Genomic DNA, 21,162 nt, shown 5'->3' on the forward strand with positions numbered 1-21,162 from the left:
TTCCAAGGCCTGACACCAATGTGTAGTGAAAATTTTGTCAAAATCTGTGCAGTAGTTTTTAACGTAATCCTGCTAAAAGTCAGTCAGTCAGACAGACAGACAGACAGACAGACAAATAAATAAACGCCAATGATTTTATTACGTCCTTGGAAGACGTAACAATGATCAATTCTTAATCAGCTCACATGCATTAATAACCGCTTGCTGCAATGGCAGGTTTAAACTGGACAGAAGACATTGTAAAATATAACCATGATAAATTTGATCATTTCAGGTGTTAAAATGTCCTGTTAAGCATGAAAGATATGTGAAAAATTGTAAAATTTGAGAATGACCTTGACCTTTACCAATGAGCTTGACCTCTAATCACCAAAATAACTATATAAATCGATTCTGCGTACTGGAAAACATAGGAAAGCACATCTTACGTATTTGTTGAAATAAGCAGAAAATTGACTGATTTATGAGAACTTTCAAATTTCTCGCTCACCCAGATTTGGTCCTGAAAGTGTTCACCTATAGGACTCAAAAAGTGTTCATTATAAAAACATAAGGAAATATACCACAGAAGGAACAGTGGTTTTAGAAGGTCACTGGCACCCATATTAGGAATCACACTCACTTCTTCCATCTACCCGTCGAGAATTGAGAACAGATATTTCAGTTGGCCATTTTTACTGTATTTTTAATGTAACACAATCTGAGGCCATTTGAACATCAAATTTTGAACTGACCAAAATTCAAGTAAAATTCTGCCTATTGGAAAAACTAACTTTGCCATTCCTAATCAATCTACTTGAAAGGGTACAGTGACGAAAAAAAGTATTTGAACACCCTGCGGTTTTGCAAGTTCTCCCACTTAGAAATCATGGAGGGGTCTGAAATTTTCATCTTAGGTCCATGTCCACTGTGAGACATAATCTAAAAAAAAATCCAGAAATCACAATGTATGATTTTTTTTTATAATTTATTTGTATGTTTCTGCTGCAAATAAGTATTTGAACACCTACCAACCAGCAAGAATTCTGGCTCACACAGACCTGTTAATTTTTCTTTAAGAAGCCCTCTTATTCTGCACTCCTTACCTGTATTAAATGCACCTGTTTGAACTAGTTACCTGTATAAAAGACACCTGTTCACACAATCAATCAATCACACTCCAACCTGTCCACCATAGCCAAGACCAAAGAGCTGTCTAAGGACACCAGGACAAAACTGTAGACCTGCACAAGGCTGGGATGGACTACAGGACAACAGGCAAGCAGCTTGGTAGAAGACAACAACTGTTATGATTATTTATTAGAAAGTGGAAGAAACACAAGATGACTGTCAATCTCCCTCGGTCTTGGATTCCATGCAAGATCTCACTTTGTGGGGTAAAGATGATTCTGAGAAAGCTCAGAACTACACAGGAGGACCTGGTCAATGACCTGAAGAGAGCTGGGACCACAGTCACAAAGATTACATTAGTAAGACATGATGCTGTCATGGTTTAAAATCCTGCAGGGCAGCAAGGTCCCCCTGCTCAAGCCAGCACATGTCCAGGCCCGTTTGAAGTTCACCAGTGACCATCCGGATGATCCAGAGGAGGCATGGGAGAAGGTCATGTGGTCAGCTTTTTGGAATCAACTCCACTTACCACGTTTAGAGGATGAGAACAACCCCAAGAAAACCATCCCAACCGTGAAGCATGGGGGTGGAAACATCATACTCTGAGGGTGCTCTTCGGCAAAGGGCACAGGACGACTGCACCGTATTGAAGGGAGGATGGATGGGGTCATGTATTGTGAGATTTTGACAAACAACCTCCTTCCCTCAGTAACAGCATTGAAGATGGGTCGTGGCTGGGTCTTCCAGCATGACAATGACCCCAAACACACAGCCCGTGCAACTAAGGAGGGGCTCTGTAAGAAGCATTTCAAGGTCCTGGAGTGGCCTGGCCAGGCTCCAGACCTGAACTCAATAGAAAATCTTTGGAGGGAGCTGAAACTCCAAACCTGAAAGATTTGGAGAAGATCTGTATGGAGGAGTGGACCAAAATCCCTGCTGCAGTATGTGAAAACTTGGTCAAGAACTACAGGAAATGTTTGACCTTTGTAACGGCAAGCAAAGGCTACTGTAACAAATATTAACACTGATTTTCACAGGTATTCAAATACTTATTTGCAGCAGTAACATACAAATAAATTATTTAAAAAAAAATCATACATTGTGATTTCCCGAATTTTTTTTTAGATTATGTCTCTCACAGTGGACATGCACCTAAGATGAAAATTTCAGACCCCTCCATGATTTCTAAGTGGGAGAACTTGCAAAATCGCAGGGTGTTCAAATACTTATTTTCCTCACTGTATATGGTGAAAATTTCATCAAAATCAGAGTCGGTCATCCAGCCACCCCCACACAATGTTCTCTGAGACAGCTCATTAAATGCAGACACAGCCATGTTTCAACAACGTCACAACATCTGGGAAGACGCAGTAAGAACCAAAACAAAGTACTGCGCGTGCAGTAGAAACTATTAATGGTGTGGTGCATTCCCCATGGATGTAGAGGACCTGGTCAAACTTTGGACAGGTTCAAAAAACACAGTGAGGACGTGGTTGAATCAGGATGCACTAATGCTGCGTTCACGTGTCGGCTGTAGGGGGCAGATGAAAAAAGGATGCTCCATTTTTTTATTTCAATTTTTCAATATATTTTCATTTATAGAGCGCCAAATCACAACAGAGTTGCCTCAAGGTGCTTCACACAAGTAAGGTCTAACCTTACTAACGTCCAGAGCAGCAGTGGTAAGGAAAAAACTCCCTCTGAGGAAGAAACCTCAAGCAGACCAGACTCAAAGGGGTGACTCTCTGCTTGGGCCATGGTACAGGCATAATTTCCAGAACAATTCACAAAATGAATATACAAGAAATGCTGTTGATGCACAGGACAGGAAGGTCTCCAGCGCAAATACCACACCCACCTCTGGATGAAGCTGCACCTTAAACAGAGAGGAAAAAACAGAATCAGGCATCAGAAAGACAACAAATACAGTATAATTTGTCAGGAAAAACAGAAAGAAAAACAGGAAATACTAAGGTGATTGCCGGCCACTAGCCCTAAGCTTCACTAAAAGACCCAGAAATTAGGTAAATTTGAGGCTGTGGCACGCTCCGTTTACTAATAAAATGAATTAAAAGAGTAAAAAGCGTAGAACTATACTATGCCAGTATGCTAGCCATACGAAAGGGAAAATAAGTGCGTCTTAAGTTTGGACTTGAAAGTCTCCACAGAATCTGACTGTTTTATTGACGCAGGGAGATCATTCCACAGAACAGGGGAACAATAAGAGAAAGCTCTGTGACCCGCAGACTTCTTATTCACCCTAGAGACACAGAGCAGCCCTGCACCCTGAGAACACAAAGCCAGGGCTGGTACGTAAGGTTTAATTAGGTCAGCGAGGTATGGAGGTGCCAGTCCATGAATAATTTTATAGACTAGTAGCAGAACCTTCAAATCTGATCTCACTGGGACATGAAGCCAGTGAAGAGATGCCAAAATGGGTGTAATGTGGTCGAATTTTCTGCTTTATGTCAAAAGTCTGGCAGCAGCATTTTGAACCAATTGGAGACCCCTAATGCTGGACTGCGGTAAACCAGAAAATAGAACATTGCAGTGGTTCAATCTAGAAGAGCCACACTTAACAACCAGAAGAGTGATAAACAGAAATAAAAGAAACATATACAACTGTGTAAAGTTTGGAAGAGCGTCACAACAGCAAACAATCCACTGGAAGCCACTAGTACGGTGGCTCAGAAGTGTCAGTTCTCTGTCTCTCAGTCGAACTCCATTGTTTAGGGTGAGATCTTGATGAAAAAATTCAGCCATTTCTAGCTGTGACCACGGCAACCGTACGTGGCAATCACGCGCTGCAATGGCAGTTATGGTCAAAGGTTACACATTTTCAATGTTTGCAGCCTACTGCAGCAACAAGGACAAACTGGATATTGTAGTAAGAAAAGTAAGTCCCTTCAGCTGCTCCCTTGTTTTCATTCGGGGTCACCACAACAAATCTGAGGTGGATCTGCATGATGAATTGGCACAAGTTTTACACCGGATGCCCTTCCTGATGCAGCTCCACATTACATGGAGAAATGTGGCAGGGGTGGGGTTTGAACCGCTAACCTTCCGCATTAAACCAAGCACACTAACCACTTGGCCACTACCCCTATCTTTAATGAGGAGGAAAAATGGACAGCTTTGCGAGTGAAATGTGCTGGCCACTCTCCATCACGCTGAAATGCAGCAAAAATAACGAATGAATAAATAAAATAAAATTTCGCCCCACCCCCTTGTACAAATCACGGTTTTCTTCAAAGCACACATCTACACATGGGCCAGCACAGAGCTTCTCTGTGTGTGTTTACAGACGTGCATGTTTGGCAGAAAAGCTTTTTTTTTCGAACTGTACTTTATTGTTGAACTGACGTGCAAGACTTTCATTCGCGCACTTGCAAGTACTCTGTCGTGCACAAGAGTAAACACATCTCAAACTCGTTGTAAACCGTTGTAAACTGTGCGCGGCTTTGTGCACGTGTGCGAAGAAAATTTTGAAATGTTCAAAATCTCTATCACACATTAATTAGGTGAACTTCAAGTGAACTTTGCGCAAACAAGTCAAAAACACTGCGTGAGTGCGAGTGATTGCATCAGCGCACCACATCACAGTGCAGCTCGTCTGAACGATTATAACAAGATATTAAATCTATCATAAACATACTTTTACAGTTGCACACAAGAAGGAATGAGCATGCAGCTGTTTTACCAAGCTATTACAATATAAACCATGAACAACAATATGACAAATAATTACTTTTTTAGAGGTTCCAAATGCGTTCTCCACCTCGTTCAGCGCACACATGCAAGAGACAGAAAAGCTGCAGCTGAAGCAGCCCGTTGTGGTTCTGGAAGGGATTAGAGGTATTTTCAACAGCCAGCTCTGACAGAAAATGATTAGTCTGCTATCCAACAATTATTTTATATATGCAGCATCTAGTGCACAACGCGTGTCAGCCAGTGGAACAAACAGCGGCATCCTGCTGCAAACACAGCGGGTGGGATCGTCCCGATGATGTGCATGCAAGTGCGCGGATCAAAGTCGTGCAAATTTCACATTGCCGTATTCGTAAAGCTGCTTATTGTGGCGTATCGTCTACGCCGAGTCGAGCAGCTCTTCGCCCAGTTTTAGCAGCTCTACGTTGAGTTTTTTTCTCCCTACGCAGCAGTATGTTGAGGGCTACGCGCGTAGGATGGAAGAAATTAAACATGTTTAATTTTCTTCAGCGTAGAGGGCTGGACACAGTGTTAAGCAGGTCTGCACAGCACAGTGTTACTGCATGAAAGTCTGTGCAACACAGCGCACCTGTACACAACCAAAAACTGAGTGCGTGCATCCAGAGGAATCAGCTGGAGAACATGAGAACATGATCACACAGCCCACAGTGCCTGTGTGTTCAGAAGAGGGAATCGAACCTCAACTCAGAAATTCAGAAACACAACAGAAACAGCAGGTCGGTCACTCGCTCTCTCTCCCTCGCATGCTCTCCCTCACTCTCACTCTGTCTCTCTTTCTCTCTCTCTTTCTCTCTCTCTCTCTGTGTCTGATAAAACCTGTGACTTTAAAATAAATGCGCACTTGCTGCATGTCGGTGCGCTCATCAAACGCCCTGATCGTGGCAGTAATGCAACTGTAAAAACCTCATGATACAGTCGACTGTTTTCCAAGTGCAGTGATGTGTTCTGCACAGCTGGCAGGAGTAAACTGGGTTTAAATAGCAGCAAGGTACACACAACTGTGTACACACATTAAAAAAGCGAACACACGCAGCTGCAAGTATGAAACGAACACGGAAAAAGGCGCGAGTACGCGTGCATTTTGAGCGGATTTAAATGAAACACAACGCTGCAATACGAGGCTCAACACCAATGTGAAAGGGGCTTTAACACAAAATCTAACTGACACTCACTGGAGGCTTGGGGAGGAATAAACGGGAACATCTCAGCAACAAGTCTGGTGGTGTGAAAAAGTGACAATTGAAAGTTGCGTTTATAAGCTTTTAACCACAGCGGCACTTTAAAAGAGCTGAACGTGAGAAGGAGACCCTCTGAACTACATTTTAACATTTTGTTCTGTGTGTGAAAAACACACTTTGAACTCAACGTTGAGGGTAAAAAGACTCCTTAAAATGTAAAAGCAAGATTCCAGTCAGCATACCCTTAGAACAACCACAGGGGGCGCTATGATAACATCTCAATTAAAAAGCAGTGAGCCACGAGTACCTCAGCCAGCCGGTCAGCCAGAGCTTTGATCAGAATGCTGCTGTAGTCGTCGCCTCGAGCCTGGAACTGCCGACTCAGCTCTTCAGCTCCAAACACACCAACAGCAAACACACCGATGTAGTCCAAGACCCCGGACTCTGCCGGGGCCACAAAGTCCGAAATACACAGGTAGGGGTCCGCCGAGCTCGAACTGTCCTTCTCCACCTGCAGCATGCACGCACACACGCTCTGCTGAGTGTGGGGTCGGGATGTGGGCGTGTCTTCGAATTGTGCTGTATCTCAAAGAAGATTAATCATTTTAAATCAATCCCACCTGCTGCCGTAAGCCGTGGAATGTGGCCAGCGGTTCGGTGTTTCTGTGCCCTGTCACATCATCTCTGTACACGTTGATGTCGTCACCGTCACTCTGAGCCGGCCAGAACCCGACTAGGCCCCGCCCCTTCAGACTGCTGCTGTCAATCATCTGGTTGAGGAGGCGCTGGGCTTCGCCATGAACTCGGTGAGCTTCTGAACCTGCAGGGAGCAAACAGGATGAGAAGCAGACTTTCAGTCCCAGTTCTTGAGCTTTCAGTGAGGCCGGAGGTCGAGTTCCACAAAATCACTGATGACAGTTTGAATCTGATGATGTCAATGTGTAATTTCAGGTGCCGAAGTAAAGATAAGGAAAGGAAATTTGTCTTTGATCAACAGAGCTGCTCCCATCACAATTTTAGTGCTTTAACAGACAAAACTGTGCACATCACAATTCCATGACAAAAGTTCACAAACTTAATGAAGAAGAGAGAGAGAAAAAAAAAATTCACTTTATTTTAAAAAGGTTGACGTTATTAAAAGATCACAAACATAACAAATATTGTTTTTCTCCTCAAATACTGTTTTTCTCCTCTATTTACACATTTGATGAGTTCATCTTCTAGAGTTGTTCTCACCTTCCACACCTCAGGTCACACCTAGTTTATCTTCATGTACACATTTAGCCCTGTAAGACCCACTGTAGCAGAATTACAATTTTTGTGTGTGTATATATATATATATATATATATATATATATATATATATATATATATGTGTGTGTGTGTGTGTGTGTGTGTGTGTGTGTGTGTTCAGTCTCACAATGCTATTGGGTCATACATTTGTATAGGTCAAGGTCAGGTCAAGAAGTCACACAGCCTCCAGATTTTTGATTGAGCATCAATCCTTTCAATTTACTAGACTGGATTTATGTGACTGAAGTAAGTAAAATGCTTTAAATAGTTTTTGGTTCAGCATTCCCATCTGGAATGTGCATCAGGTCTCCCTGGAGGGAGGAGACAGGACAAACAATGCATTTGAGGGTTGGAATACGTCGTCCTGCCAGCTCATTGGGCATCACCACCCCTCACTCTGGACTGCTATGGATGGACTAGATGTGGACTAGAATGAATTTGTTGGATTCCATGTCTTATGTAGAATTTGTGATATTTGATATGTATAATATCATGTGATATGTAAATGGTTGTGTCTGATAAACAAAATAAATTTTGTGATGTGAGCTTTTGTCTTTTTTTTCAGTTAAGGGTGCAGGTTTTTGTCTTGTGACTTTTTGTCTGCACACCGTCACTGGGTTACTAGAAAATCCAAAATCTAAAATCTAAATCCAAAACACTGGCATTCGCTCAAGGTGGTCCTGAACAGGCACTCCAGCTTATCAAACATCAGACTAACCCACAGTTACCAGAGTGCCGACTGTGACACGGATCACTGTTTGGTGTGCAGCATTGTCAGACTGTGAAGAAAGAGGCCAGAACCCGCTTTGACATCTCTGCAACAGTTGAGAAATACACCACTGTACTAGAAGACTTTCTCCCAGGCCCACCTACTGCCAGCACTTGCAGAAGATGGGAATAATTCAGGGATGCCATATACGATGCAGCCATGAACACCTTTGGCAAAAAGACCAACAAGTCAGCTGACTGGTTCGAAGCACACGCCGAGAAAATGAGACCTCTCACTGAGGAGAAGAGGGAAAGATAATCTAAATGACAGCAAACTGCACGTCCTCTGGGCTGTCCACAGCAAAGTCCAGTCCACCTAGAAAAGACTGCATCCCTGCTGAGGTCTTGAAATGCTGCAGAGATACCCTCATCACTGAGGTGCATGAAATCCTCTGCCTCTGCTGGAGAGAAGGTGAAGTGCCACAAGACATGGGGGATGCAAACATCATCACTCTCTACAAAAACAAAATCGACAGAAGTGATTCTAACAGCTATCGTGGCATCTCGCTCCTCAGCATTGTTGGGAAGCTCTTTGCTCGAGTTGTGCTGAAGTGGCTCCAAGTTCTTGCAAAGAGAGTCTATGCAGAATCCCAATGTGGTTTTCGTGCAAACAAGATCTCTCTGACATAACTGCAGGAGAAGTGCAGAGAGCAAAGACAGACGCTTTTCATAGCATTCATAGACCTGGACAAGCTTCGATTTAGTCAGCAGGGATGGACTGTTTAATATCCTCCACAAGACTGGATGCCCACCCAGGTGCCTTAGTATCATCAAATTCTTCCATGCCAACATGGAGGGCACTGTGGTCTTCCACAGCTCAAAGTCAGACTCCTTCAGTATCCAGAGTGATGTGAAACAGGGCTGTTTCCTTCCTCCAACTCTGTTCAGAATCATCTTTGCAGACCTGCTGAAGCATGCCTTCAGATCTGCAAATGAAGGCATCTACTCTGAACCAGGTCAGATGGTAAGCTCTTCAATCCCTCCAGACTGAGAGCAAAAATCAAAAATTCAGTCAAAATACATTACAGATTTCCTTTTGCTGAGGACGCCACAGTCACCACCCACTTGGCAGACAATCTCCAATGGTTCATGAGCCGCTTCACCGAGGCCTGCCAAGACTTTGGACTCACCATCAGCCTGAAGAAAATGTAGGTCATGGGACAGGATACAGATTCACCACCTAATGTCACAATCTCAAACCGTGGATGTCGTCCAGGAGTTCTTGTAACAGGTCTCCATGATCTCTGACTCCATCTTCCTTGACACAGAGCTGTGCAAGCACATAGGCAAAGCCGCTACCACCATGTCCAAACTGACAAAGAAGATATGGGCTAACAACAAACTGACAGAACACACCAAGATTCAGGTCTACAGTGCATGTGTCAACAGCACTCTCCTGTACAGCAACAACACGGACACTCAGGCATGCCACCCGAATGCACGACAGGCAGATCGACAATGATCTCTATGGAGAACTTACACAAGGGAAGCACCCTACAGGCAGACCGCAACTGCACTTTAAGGACATTTGCAAGAGAGACATTATGGCCCTCAGCACTGATCCAGATGCCTGGGAAGCTGCAGCTTCAATGTAGAGACAAGTGGTGAGAAAGGCCTCACAAGCTTTGAAGACACACATACGCAACAGTCTGAAGCAAAGAGCTAGAGGAGGAAGGCTTCCAAAAAGGCAGACAGGCAAACAATGGGGGGGGGGGGGGGGGGGGGGTGATCACCTGCTTAGGCCAAATGAACAATAACAAAGATCAAATGAACATATTTCAACAAAGGATTAACAACCATACAGACAAGAACCAAAGTCAGGTTCTCGTCCTGGTATTCATCCAAATCCAAAATCTTCCTCAGACAGGCTACAACCTCCTTTTGTCTTTTTTTAAATTTACTACCTATTTTGCCTAAAAAAACATAAATGAATAAATCATGCAGTGACTCATGGGACTGTTTGCGCCATGAAGGATCCACCTAATGCGTCCTTCGTTTTGCGGGGAAAAGGAGATTGCCCACGTTGGCTGTCTCACAACGAGCCTTTGAAATGGGAAAGCTTAGTCACGCCACTTCTGACGGAAACGCCTGATGATCCCAGCATTAGAGGCATGCAGTCGATACCTGTCCATTGTTAAACTCACCTCTGGGGAAACACTGTGTTACAAAATGAGTTCAGAAACAAAAGTGCAACTTATACACTGGTGTGATAAGTGGACATTTTTTTCCTCTTAATGCATTTTATGACAGGTGCAACTTGTACTCTGCTCTGACATACTTCAAAAAATATAATTAAAATTTCAAAATGTCATTTTTATGTATGTCACTGAGTCAGCAGTTTAAAAAAAAGGTATACTCGTAAAAATATAAAGAGAAAAATAACATAGCTGTGTGACCATGTGAATCTTGGGCACCGCTCGTACCAACTGTCTTGTCATTGAAGATCTTGGGGTATCCTCTGTTGGGATATTTTCCTCTGAGCTGCCAGACGTCAAAGAAAGGTTTCCAGTCAATGAAGTCCACAAGCCTGTTTAGGTCGTAGTGCTCAAACACACGAATGCCCAGGAACTGAGGACGCACTGAAAAACAGACACTTTATAAATCTGAAATTTTCCATACTGTATGACAAGACCACATGTACTGGGGACAGACACACATGCAACCTGCATGTTTTCATTCTATCCAGTCGACACAGCAAGAGGTTCCGCTGCTTTCTGTTGATCAGTGAATGAATAAAAACCTGCAGGTCCTCTTTTATCATCAGTAATGTTCTAAAAGCTTCTTTACCTGGTCTAGGGAGGGAGAGCCAGTCGACCCGTAAAGCCTTCTCTCTGGCCTGGGACAGAGACAGATATCGACGGTCCTGAAGACAAGTGAAAACAAGATAGGAATGAAAGAACTTCAGGAGAAAGCCGGCCAAGTGAGTTCATTCCTTCTGCAGATTTCAGACACAAAACGGTGCCTTGTTAGGAGGATACAACAGACAAATAAGGGTCAGGCCGAGCAACATGTTCTGCTTCTGCCCGACAATTCCGTCAGTACCTTACAATCTGGCAATCACTTGGCCAACCATCAGCATTCTCTGAAAACAACTGGTTGTCTGCGGTATCCAGGTGATAGATGGACATTCATGGAGCCTTCATCCAGCCACCAGGACGATCAGAAATAAGGATGTGCTGGGTCATCCGCACAGAAAAATGCTTCACAACTATAGTGTCACAGATCATATTCTATTACAACGCAGGCAGTCCACTTCATCTGGATCTCTTTACATAACTGGTGACTTAACAGAAAGTCATTCAAGCTGTACCCAAAGATTCTCCAGAAGGATCTTTTACCAAATACATCCAGTCATCATCTTAGGATTGAAAGTCTAGACCTTATGTACTCTGAGACCTCAATTAGCTTCTCACTGTTGCAACCAGTTTATTCATTCCACAAAGACCGCAGTATCATCTGCAAGGACAATGAACTCTTCCTCACTGACAAAAGCACCCAGGTAACACAAATGTACCCAACAGCAAGTCCACGCAAACACTCAACAGAGTAGATGATGACAAACATCCCTGATTGACCCCAGAATTCACTGAGAAGAAGTTAGAGACTCTGAGTCCATACAACACTCACATTACCTGTGCACACACCGGCGATGATGTCCAGCAACATAAGATGTCGATGTTCAAACCCGTGTTATCTTGACAATGACATTCAGGTCAGTGGGAGGTCTGCCTGTGAGGCTGAGATATATTTGGGAAGTGCTTATGGACTGATAAAGTCACTGGAGTGACGTGTGGAGATAATGATATATCTGCAAGAGGACCAAGGTCCAAGTCTTTAATGTCCTGCTGCCTCTACTTTTACTGTACAGCTGTGAGAACTGGAACCCACAACACAAACCTGAAACCAACACTGGTATTTTCTGTACTAGGTCTCTCTACAGAATACTTCTGGACTGTTGAAACAACCTTTCTGAAATAAGCATTGATTTAGAGAGTCCTAGATGATATGAACTACTACCTACATTGTGAGACATCATTAATTATAACCTGAGGCATTGCTAAACATTGCACAAATAGCACAAACACACTGCACACAGCGTTAGACCATGTTTTTGATGGTCTATGATGCAGTCGCTTCTTGCTACCATACAGCAGGTAAAATAGGCACTGAATACATTACTTTTTTTTTAGTAAATATATTTCTCAAGGTGCTATTGACATTAAATTTTCACCAGATGTCGGCTCAACCAAAGTAATCCACACATACAAAGAAACCAAAGCAAATAGGAATTATGTGTAATGAAATGAAATGGCACAGGGACAAGTATTAAACACGCGTACTGAAATGTATTTAATACTTTGTACAAAAGCTTTTGTTGGTAAACAAGCCTCCAGACACCTCCTGTATGGAGAAACTAGACATGCATTGATCAGGTGTGATTTTGGTCCATTCTTCCACACAGAACTGCGAAGGTTCAGTGGCCTCTTCTGTTAACTCTGATCTTTAGTTCTTTCCATAGATTTCTATTGGATTCAAATCAGGTAATTGGCTGGACCATTGTAGCAGCTTTATTTTCATTCTCTGAACCCAGTTGAGAATTTCATTGACTGTGTGTTTGTATTTTCTTTGAAACTATTGTACCTGCTAATTCCAGGTCTTTCTGAAGCTCTCCACAAGTGGTCCTTGGCTCTTGGACAACTCTTCTGATGATTCTTTTCAGTTCTCTGTGGTCGGTTTGTGGTGAAATGATGTTCTTTCCATTTCCAGGTTATGGCCACATAATGTCGTTGCTTTTTTTTTATTGTGAGCTGTTTCTTGTGTGACATCTAGGAAATAAGACACCTTTTATATGCCATCGGTCAGGACTGAACCAGCTGATATTAATTTGCACTGACAAGGGGCAGGACTTCTTTCTAATTACCAACAGATTTCAGCTGGTGTCTTGGCTTTGCATGCCTTTTTGCACATCCCTTTCTTCAGGTGTTCAATATTTTATCCCTGTGTCATTTCACATTATTAGACATAATTTGTGAACATCTATGGTTTGATTTTTTTTTTTTATGTGTGGATTACTTGGGTTGTTATTGACATCTGGTGAAAATTTCATGTCAACAGCACCTTTAGAAAAATATTTATTGAGAAAAATGGTGACGTGTTCAATACCTATTGTACAATAGTGTGGCAATCCCTCGGTAGTGAGGAAGAACATTTCTTGATCAATTCCCGGACAGGATGGTGGACATTGAGATGACTGAACAGGTCCAGTCTTGATGTGCGCGGTTTCTGACAGATGCTGCACGTGGATCCTGCAGGAAGCTTCTGATAGCTTGCTCTCTCTCCTTCCTCTTTCTACTGTGTTGTTCATCCACATTTTTTGGAAGACTTTCAGTCTGGTAGACTGTTCCTCACCAGCCGGCTCGATCCCTCGCTAGTTCTTCCCAGGTCTTATAGTCAATGGAGCAGTTTGTAAAGTTGTGTTTCAGGAGGTCCTTGTAATGTTTCTTCTGTCCTCCTCTGGGCTGATTTCATCACTCAACTGAGAGTAGAAGATCAATCAATCAATCAATCAATCAATCAATTTTTTTATATAGCGCCAAATCACAACAAACAGTTGCCCCAAGGCGCTTTATATTGTAAGGCAAGGCCATACAATAATTATGTAAAACCCCAACGGTCAAAACGACCCCCTGTGAGCAAGCACTTGGCTACAGTGGGAAGGAAAAACTCCCTTTTAACAGGAAGAAACCTCCAGCAGAACCAGGCTCAGGGAGGGGCAGTCTTCTGCTGGGACTGGTTGGGGCTGAGGGAGAGAACCAGGAAAAAGACATGCTGTGGAGGGGAGCAGAGATCGATCACTAATGATTAAATGCAGAGTGGTGCATACAGAGCAAAAAGAGAAAGAAACAGTGCATCATGGGAACCCCCCAGCAGTCTAAGTCTATAGCAGCATAACTAAGGGATGGTTCAGGGTCACCTGATCCAGCCCTAACTATAAGCTTTAGCAAAAAGGAAAGTTTTAAGCCTAATCTTAAAAGTAGAGAGGGTGTCTGTCTCCCTGATCTGAATTGGGAGCTGGTTCCACAGGAGAGGAGCCTGAAAGCTGAAGGATCTGGATCACGGTGGCAGCAGAGTAAACGGCTCATCCCACACGTCCCTATCCTTAGCCGAGTCCTCTAACTCCTTCTGGGGCATCCTGAGGAGTTCCCAGACCAGCTTGGAAATATAGTTCCTCCAGCGTGTCCTAGGTCTTCAAAGAAGCGTCCTCCTAGTACCCAGAAGAATGAAATGATCAAGATACAGGACTGCCATTAAAATCCCATCCAATTATCTTGGCTGTTTCATTTCAACTCCACTTTGCTGGTTAAAGAAGTAATGTGGCAAAAAAGGTCTCACATATGGACCCGATTGTATGTTGGGATTTGGTGATAAAGTTGAAATCCAGAGGATTGGTGGGAGCTGAAGATGAGGAATCAGGTGCAGAAATAATCCAAAGAGTGCAGTCTGGATGAACAGACTGGACAAGAGTGCCAGGACTGCTGTTTGAATTAAGAATTAAGGCAAGGGTTCAAGGTCAGGCTTAGAAGGTGTCTTCCAGCTAGCCTGAGTTCCGAGTGTGTTGTGCTCTCCCACACCGGTCCTAATTTGGCCCGATCAGCCCCAACACCTTCCAATCTCAGAGGAAAGATCAGCAGTTCCATAATTATGGCCATAGCCAGAAGTAAAGCCATGATGTATTTGGGCTGCACGATGGGCTACATGCAGACTCACTTCTGCATACTTCTTAATACTGCTCAGTTGTTTCTGGTCCAATTCTACACCCGCTGCATGCATGAGTTTCCAAAATCTAACATTACCCATATTTACTGGATTTGCAGGATGACAAAAGTCAGTGAGCAAGTTAAACAATGGGTTTAAATGACCATACTTGTCCCTGGAGTCCCTGGAGTGGACCGAGGTACGAGCACGGGCAATATTACGTTCAGTGCAACACCCGTTCAAAAAAAGTCTGATTTTTATCACAAATAAAGAATAAATGACAATAACTCAACTGTTCCTGTGTCCTGTTCTAATCTTTTTCTCATTCATTAAATGTGTTCCTTATCAGCTAATGTCTGGCCAAAGAAACTTACTGTAAGCATCATTTATGCCTGACACGGCTTGTTTGAGAACTCTGTGACATAAGTCACAAAAATACCACCAAAATGATCTAATGTGACCTCAGATTTTTAAAAGAAAAGAAATAAAAATTAAAAATCTGATATGGAAAGGGAACATTTCTACATCACACAGCAACACCACTAATTTATTTCATACATTAAGAGAGTTGTTAAAATGTAAAAAAAAAAAAAAAAAAAAAGCTTTATTAATTAACTGCTAAAAATAAATTAAAAAGATGAATAATTCCAGTAGTGCTTTTGGTGTCTGCCCTCATGTATTCTGTGTGCAGAAGTGCCCTCAGTTCTTTCTTCCACCCTGCCCCCTTTAAAAGCTGTCTGGGACACTGATGACATGGTGGTAAGACACATCACACACATCCTGGCTTTGTGAGACTCTTAGGGCAGATTTTAATGTTTTGTTTTGGATATATAAAGCTCTAAATCGACATACACCCAACTATCTTGCTGAACTTGTTCAGCCTTATGTGCCTCCCCGTGCCTTGTGGTCACTGGATGTGGACTTGCTCTGTGTCCCAGGGGCTAAACAGAAGTCAGAAGGTTTTAGAGCCTTTTCCTGCTGTACCCTTTTCTGTTAGGAAATGAAAGAAATCTTGATTCTTATAAGACTAATCTTAAAACCTATTTATTTTATACTGCCTACCATTAGTTTTATGGTTTTATCTTCTTTTAATTATTTTGCTTGTACAGAATTGTTTTGTGGTTTTAAATGTTTTTACTTTTTGATATGGGGATCTCTGTTTAAAGGGCATATCTCACTCCAGTCAATGCTATATTTTAAAACATTATACACCATATTCTAAATAATTTCTTCCAACTCTAATTTGTGCCCTAAAGTTGATAAAAGTAAAATAAACCAGAATGTGTCTGAAAAATGCACCTCAGATTGACAGCCATGTGAGGACCAATATCAGGTTTATAGGCGGGTTATTTTTCTCCATAAATTGAATCCAGCTCTCAATCCTTCCCCCACACAGAAAGGCTAAACTCAGTACAGAACAAATATCCCGTTTTTTGTACATGTGCAGATAGCAAATACACAAATCTGGTACAGGGGTCATCTCAGTCCGTGACACAAGGCTGCTTTTTGTCTACAAATGTAATATGGCTTTAATTTGGCTTTCAAGTCAAATTCTTGTATTTTGTGAACAACATACAGTGAGGAAAATAAGTATTTGAACACCCTGTGGTTTTGCAAGTTCTCCCATTTAGAAATCATGGAGCAGTCTGAAATTTTCATCTTAGGTGCATGTCCACTGTGAGAGACATAATCTAAAAAAAAAAATCCGGAAATCACAATGTATGATTTTTTTTAATAATTTACGAGGTCTGATAGAAAAGTATCGGTTTGCACCTGGCTGTCGCCCAGTTTCTGGCAAAATTTGATGCGGCGCTGCTCCAGTCGTTCCGTCTTTTTCCTTGAAATGAAAATCCGCCAAGCGCACTGCACATGTCCCACACAAAGGCTGCTTACCAAAAAATTATGCAATCGACAAGCGTGAAAAAGTTCACGTATCTGCACGAAGGTTCAAGGTTTGATCATGCAAGCACACGTGATTCAATCCATCAGGTTTTTGCAAAAAATAAAATGGTCCGATACTTTTCTTACAGACCTCGTATTTGTTTGTTACTGCTGCAAATAAGTATTTAAACACCTGTGAAAATCAATGTTAATATTTGGTACAGTAGCTTTTGTTTGCAATTACAGAGGTCAAACGTTTCCTGTAGTTTTTCACCAGGTTTGCACACACTGGAACAGGGATTTTGGTCCACTCCTCCATACAGATCTTCTCCAAATCTATCAGGTTTGGAGTTTCAGCTCCCTCCAAAGATTTTCTTTTGCGTTCAGGTCTGGAGACTGGCCAGGCCACTCCAGGACCTTGAAATGCTTCTTACGGAGCCCCTCCTTAGTTGCCCTGGCTGTGTGTTTGGGGTCATTGTCATGCTGGAAGACCCAGCCATGACCCATCTTCAATGCTCTTACTGAGGGATGGAGGTTGTTTGCCAAAATCTCGCAATACATGACCCCATCCATCCTCCCTTCAATACGGTGCAGTTGTCCTGTCCCCTTTGCAGAAGAGCACCCCCAGAGTATGAAGTTTTCATCCCCATGCTTCACGGTTGGAATGGTTTTCTTGGGGTTGTTCTCATCCTCTAAACATGGTAAGTGAAGTTGATTCCAAAAAGCTCTATTCTGGTCTCATGTGACCACATGACCTTCTCCCATGCCTCCTCTGGATCATCCAGATGGTCACTGGTGAACTTCAAACGGGCCTGGACATGTGCTGGCCTGAGCAGGGGGACCTTGCTGCCCTGCAGGATTTTAAACCATGACAGCGTCATGTGTTACTAATGCAATCTTTGTGACTGTGGGCCCAGCTCTCTTCAGGTCATTGACCAGGTCCTCCTGTGTAGTTCTGAGCTTTCTCAGAATCATCCTTACCCCACAAAGTGAGATCTTGCATGGAATCCCAGACCAAGGGAGATTGACAGTCATCTTGTGTTTCTTCCACTTTCTAATAAATAATCATAACAGTTGTTGTCTTCTACCAAGGTGCTTGCCTGTTGTCCTGTAGTCCATCCCAGCCTTGTGCAGGTCTATGGTTTTGTCCCTGGTGTCCTTAGACAGCTCTTTGGTCTTGGCTGTGGTGGACAGGTTGGAGTGTGATTGATTGAGTGTGTGAACAGGTGTCTTTTCTACAGGTAACAAGTTCAAACAGGTGCAATTAATACAGGTAAAGAGTGCAGAATAAGAGGGCTTCTGAAAGAATAATTAACAGGTCTGTGTGAGCCAGAATTCTTGCTGGTTGGTAGGTGTTCAAATAATTATTTGCAGCAGTAACATACAAATAAATTATTAAAAAAGTCATACATTGTGATTTCCGGATTTTTTTTTTTTTTTTTTAGATTATGTCTCTCACAGTGGACATGCACCTAAGATGAAAATTTCAGACCCCTCCATGATTTCTAAGTGGGAGAACTTGCAAAACCACAGGGTGTTCAAATACTTATTTTCCTCACTGTATGTCCATCTCCGCGTCTTTGTAACCCGTGGTGTATTCAGAAAAACCCAACTCAATTAGACTGAAAAATCATGATGATTACACACTGTGAGAGCAGTGTCTCTGATTTCACTCCTGATGTGTTTACACGCAGACTCATGTAGAATTATTGTTCTGCCGTGTGGTGCTGTCATTTGTCCACCAGCCTCCCTGACCAGCTCTCGGCAGATTAGCTTAGGTGTTACTTTAGACCAGCTTGGCCAATAAAACATACTGCTGGAAGCTGGTCCACGACTCTCCTGTTAACAGCGGTTACTCATGACCTTCTGTCCGACTCCGTAATCACAGATGCGGCTTTCTCTGTGAGACAGTACCCTGCATGTAGCAGCTTAGCTAAGCATGGCGCGAAATGACGGGGCAGAACAAACCACAAACACGGCCAGTTCCACACTTTCGGGAGAAGAAACGTGCTTTATTAGAGTCCTCCTGACCACACAAATGATGGAATGGATAGAATCCGTGGCAAGATCCTTGTTTTGAAGACCATTCTCACACTGTGGTCAGTTTCATTTCGGCAGTCTGTCTCAGATGCACTATATAAAAAAAGCTCCCACTTTCCTCTTCAAAATATATTTGGAACATCTGTCCACCTAATAAACAACACTAGTCATTTGACTGTATCCTCCTAAAACACATTTTAACCATTTTGACGTATTCACTGTCAAACTTCACACAAAAAACCCCACAGATTTCACACTGCAAAATTCAGTCTGTCCCATTCATTTCAATAGAGCATCTCGAGGGGCCTTACCCTGCATGATGTCATCAAAGTTCCCATTCTTCACATCCTGACATTTCTAAGCATCTATCAGCAGCAGGTGAAATCAGGCTAAAGTCCCCATTTTTATGACTTTATTTTTCAAAGCATATGGCACCAAAAATAAAACAAAATACATCAAAATTTTCTTAATTTTTTATTTATTTAGAATAGTCAGCTCATTTGATATTTAATTTATGAGTGTTATGCACTTTAGGGCCCCTTCACACATAGTACAAGTAAGTACAAGTCAGGGCGCATCACGGCGAAACAGCTCGTATGAGCAAACCACAAAAACATAGAGGGAACACAGTGTGAGCAGCTGGAGCATGTGTAACCACATCGAGCAGCTGCTGTGAAAAAAAAAAAAATACATGCAACCCACGGGATTCAATCCTGCAATTTACAAAAGCTCTGACTGCCAGCCAGAAACTTTACCACTGTGCTACCATCGCTGTCCTATAAAAGGTGCGCAAAATGCCTGAAAGCAACAAGGAGATAAACTTATTTAAAAAATAAATAAAACCACACACCATAAAAAACACTGCATTTTATTGAATCCCTCTCATTGAGCAGACAATACAAGTATGAACTGTCTGTTCCTCTGTAGACGACCCACGGTCACAGATGTACAATCATGAAATTACATAAATGAGAAGCAGGGCACTCTTATCATGTCCACATCTGCTGGTCCGGTGTGTCCAGCCGGCCCCGTGTGCATGTCTGGGCTGACACGCATATCCTGTCGAGGGCACGCTGTTGTGTGTTGGGGGGTGTGGCTGGATGTTTTGGTGTTCTTTTCTTTTCTTTGCTCTTCAGGTGGCATGGAAACTGATTCTTCTGTGGAGAAGGTGCTGGCTGAAGAGTCCTCACCCTCATCAACATCATGTGAAGCACCTGTGACTGGTGCTCACATGCAACCTTAAAGACTTTCAGCTGAAGCAGATAATTGGATGGCGTTCTGCATTTAAGGCATGTGTGATTCAAGCAGAACTGCCGGGAACTCGACCTTGTGATGTTCGTTTGTGAGACGCTGAGGACCGCGCCTGGGTTTGACACATCGAGCCGTGAAGCAAGGAAGGGTGAGGACACATGCTGTCAGCACACATCAAAGGTGATTAAGTGTTTGACTAATTGTTGATAGTAACTTGGTGTTTTGTTACACAGTATACTTGAATTGTGATGAGAATTGTGCAGCTTGCTTCTCACTGCTGTGGCGTGCGGATAAGTGATCCTCCACCTGTTGTGAGAAGCTGCTCATTTGCATAAAGTTAAAAAGATACAGACCTGAATGTGTTGCTGATAGCGTGTGTCTTTTGAAAGTTATTGTTGTAACTGCTGACTTACCTCACCTCTTCTTTGCTTCACAGAGAGTCAGTTTGTCGTGTCCACCTGGGGAGTGTTTGGTGGTGGTAGTGGGTCCAGGAACGCCGGGCTTTGATCCTTGCGGGCGCTGGAGAGCGTACCAACAGTCACTCCACCAGAAGGACGCTATTTTTGTTTTTACACTTTTTATGCACAACGGGTGGAATAAATATATTGTTTTTGGAACCGCTTTTCTGGTTATTTGTAGCGCTGGGTTCCGTCTGACGCAGGTCCGCTCCTCAACCCGCGTCGACACATAACACACGCCACAGGACAGACACCAAGTCATGTAGAACAGAGCCTGAGACATGCTCACACGTGTGAGATACATGCACCACGTGTGTTGCTTTTTGCAATGCCACACTGGTGCACACTCGTGGGGGCACTCAGAGAAATTTCACATCCAGCTCAAAGTGATCGTCTGTTCACTATTTTCGTGCTAACGGCACGGATGGCCACACATTTTCTAAGTGTCAAGCGAGTAGTGTTAGATGTTCACGTGTGTCACCTGGAATTTGGCTGACACCTGTTGCGAGAGGGATCGAATGGGATCTCACAGGGCACACTCTGTCTTTCAGCCGTTGGTGTGCACGAATAGCTGTAGCGACAGGTGTATGAGGCATTGGAGGCAGCTCCAACTTTTCACAAATGGCACGCAATTCCTCCTTTGTGCGCTAGTCGGCTTAAATCATGTTATGTATGAAGGGGCCCTTAATGTTGCTCTG

General features: G+C 43.0%; 1 protein-coding gene across 3 annotated transcripts in view; it reads right to left on the reverse strand.

Moving 5' to 3' along the window:
* mtr (5-methyltetrahydrofolate-homocysteine methyltransferase) overlaps positions 1-21,162 on the reverse strand; it is a 148,564-nt gene that overhangs the window by 14,216 nt on the left and 113,186 nt on the right. For all 3 annotated transcript variants that reach the window (XM_034194168.1, XM_034194169.1, XM_034194167.1), the window contains exons 27-30: positions 10,866-10,941; positions 10,502-10,657; positions 6,638-6,837; positions 6,325-6,528 (exon numbers count right to left, since the gene is read on the reverse strand). In XM_034194168.1, the coding sequence (XP_034050059.1) occupies positions 6,325-6,528; positions 6,638-6,837; positions 10,502-10,657; positions 10,866-10,941 (636 nt within the window). The remainder of the gene's footprint in view (positions 1-6,324; positions 6,529-6,637; positions 6,838-10,501; positions 10,658-10,865; positions 10,942-21,162) is intronic.

Source organism: Thalassophryne amazonica, chromosome 18 (genome assembly GCF_902500255.1).
Source record: "Thalassophryne amazonica chromosome 18, fThaAma1.1, whole genome shotgun sequence".
NCBI lineage: Eukaryota > Metazoa > Chordata > Actinopteri > Batrachoidiformes > Batrachoididae > Thalassophryne > Thalassophryne amazonica.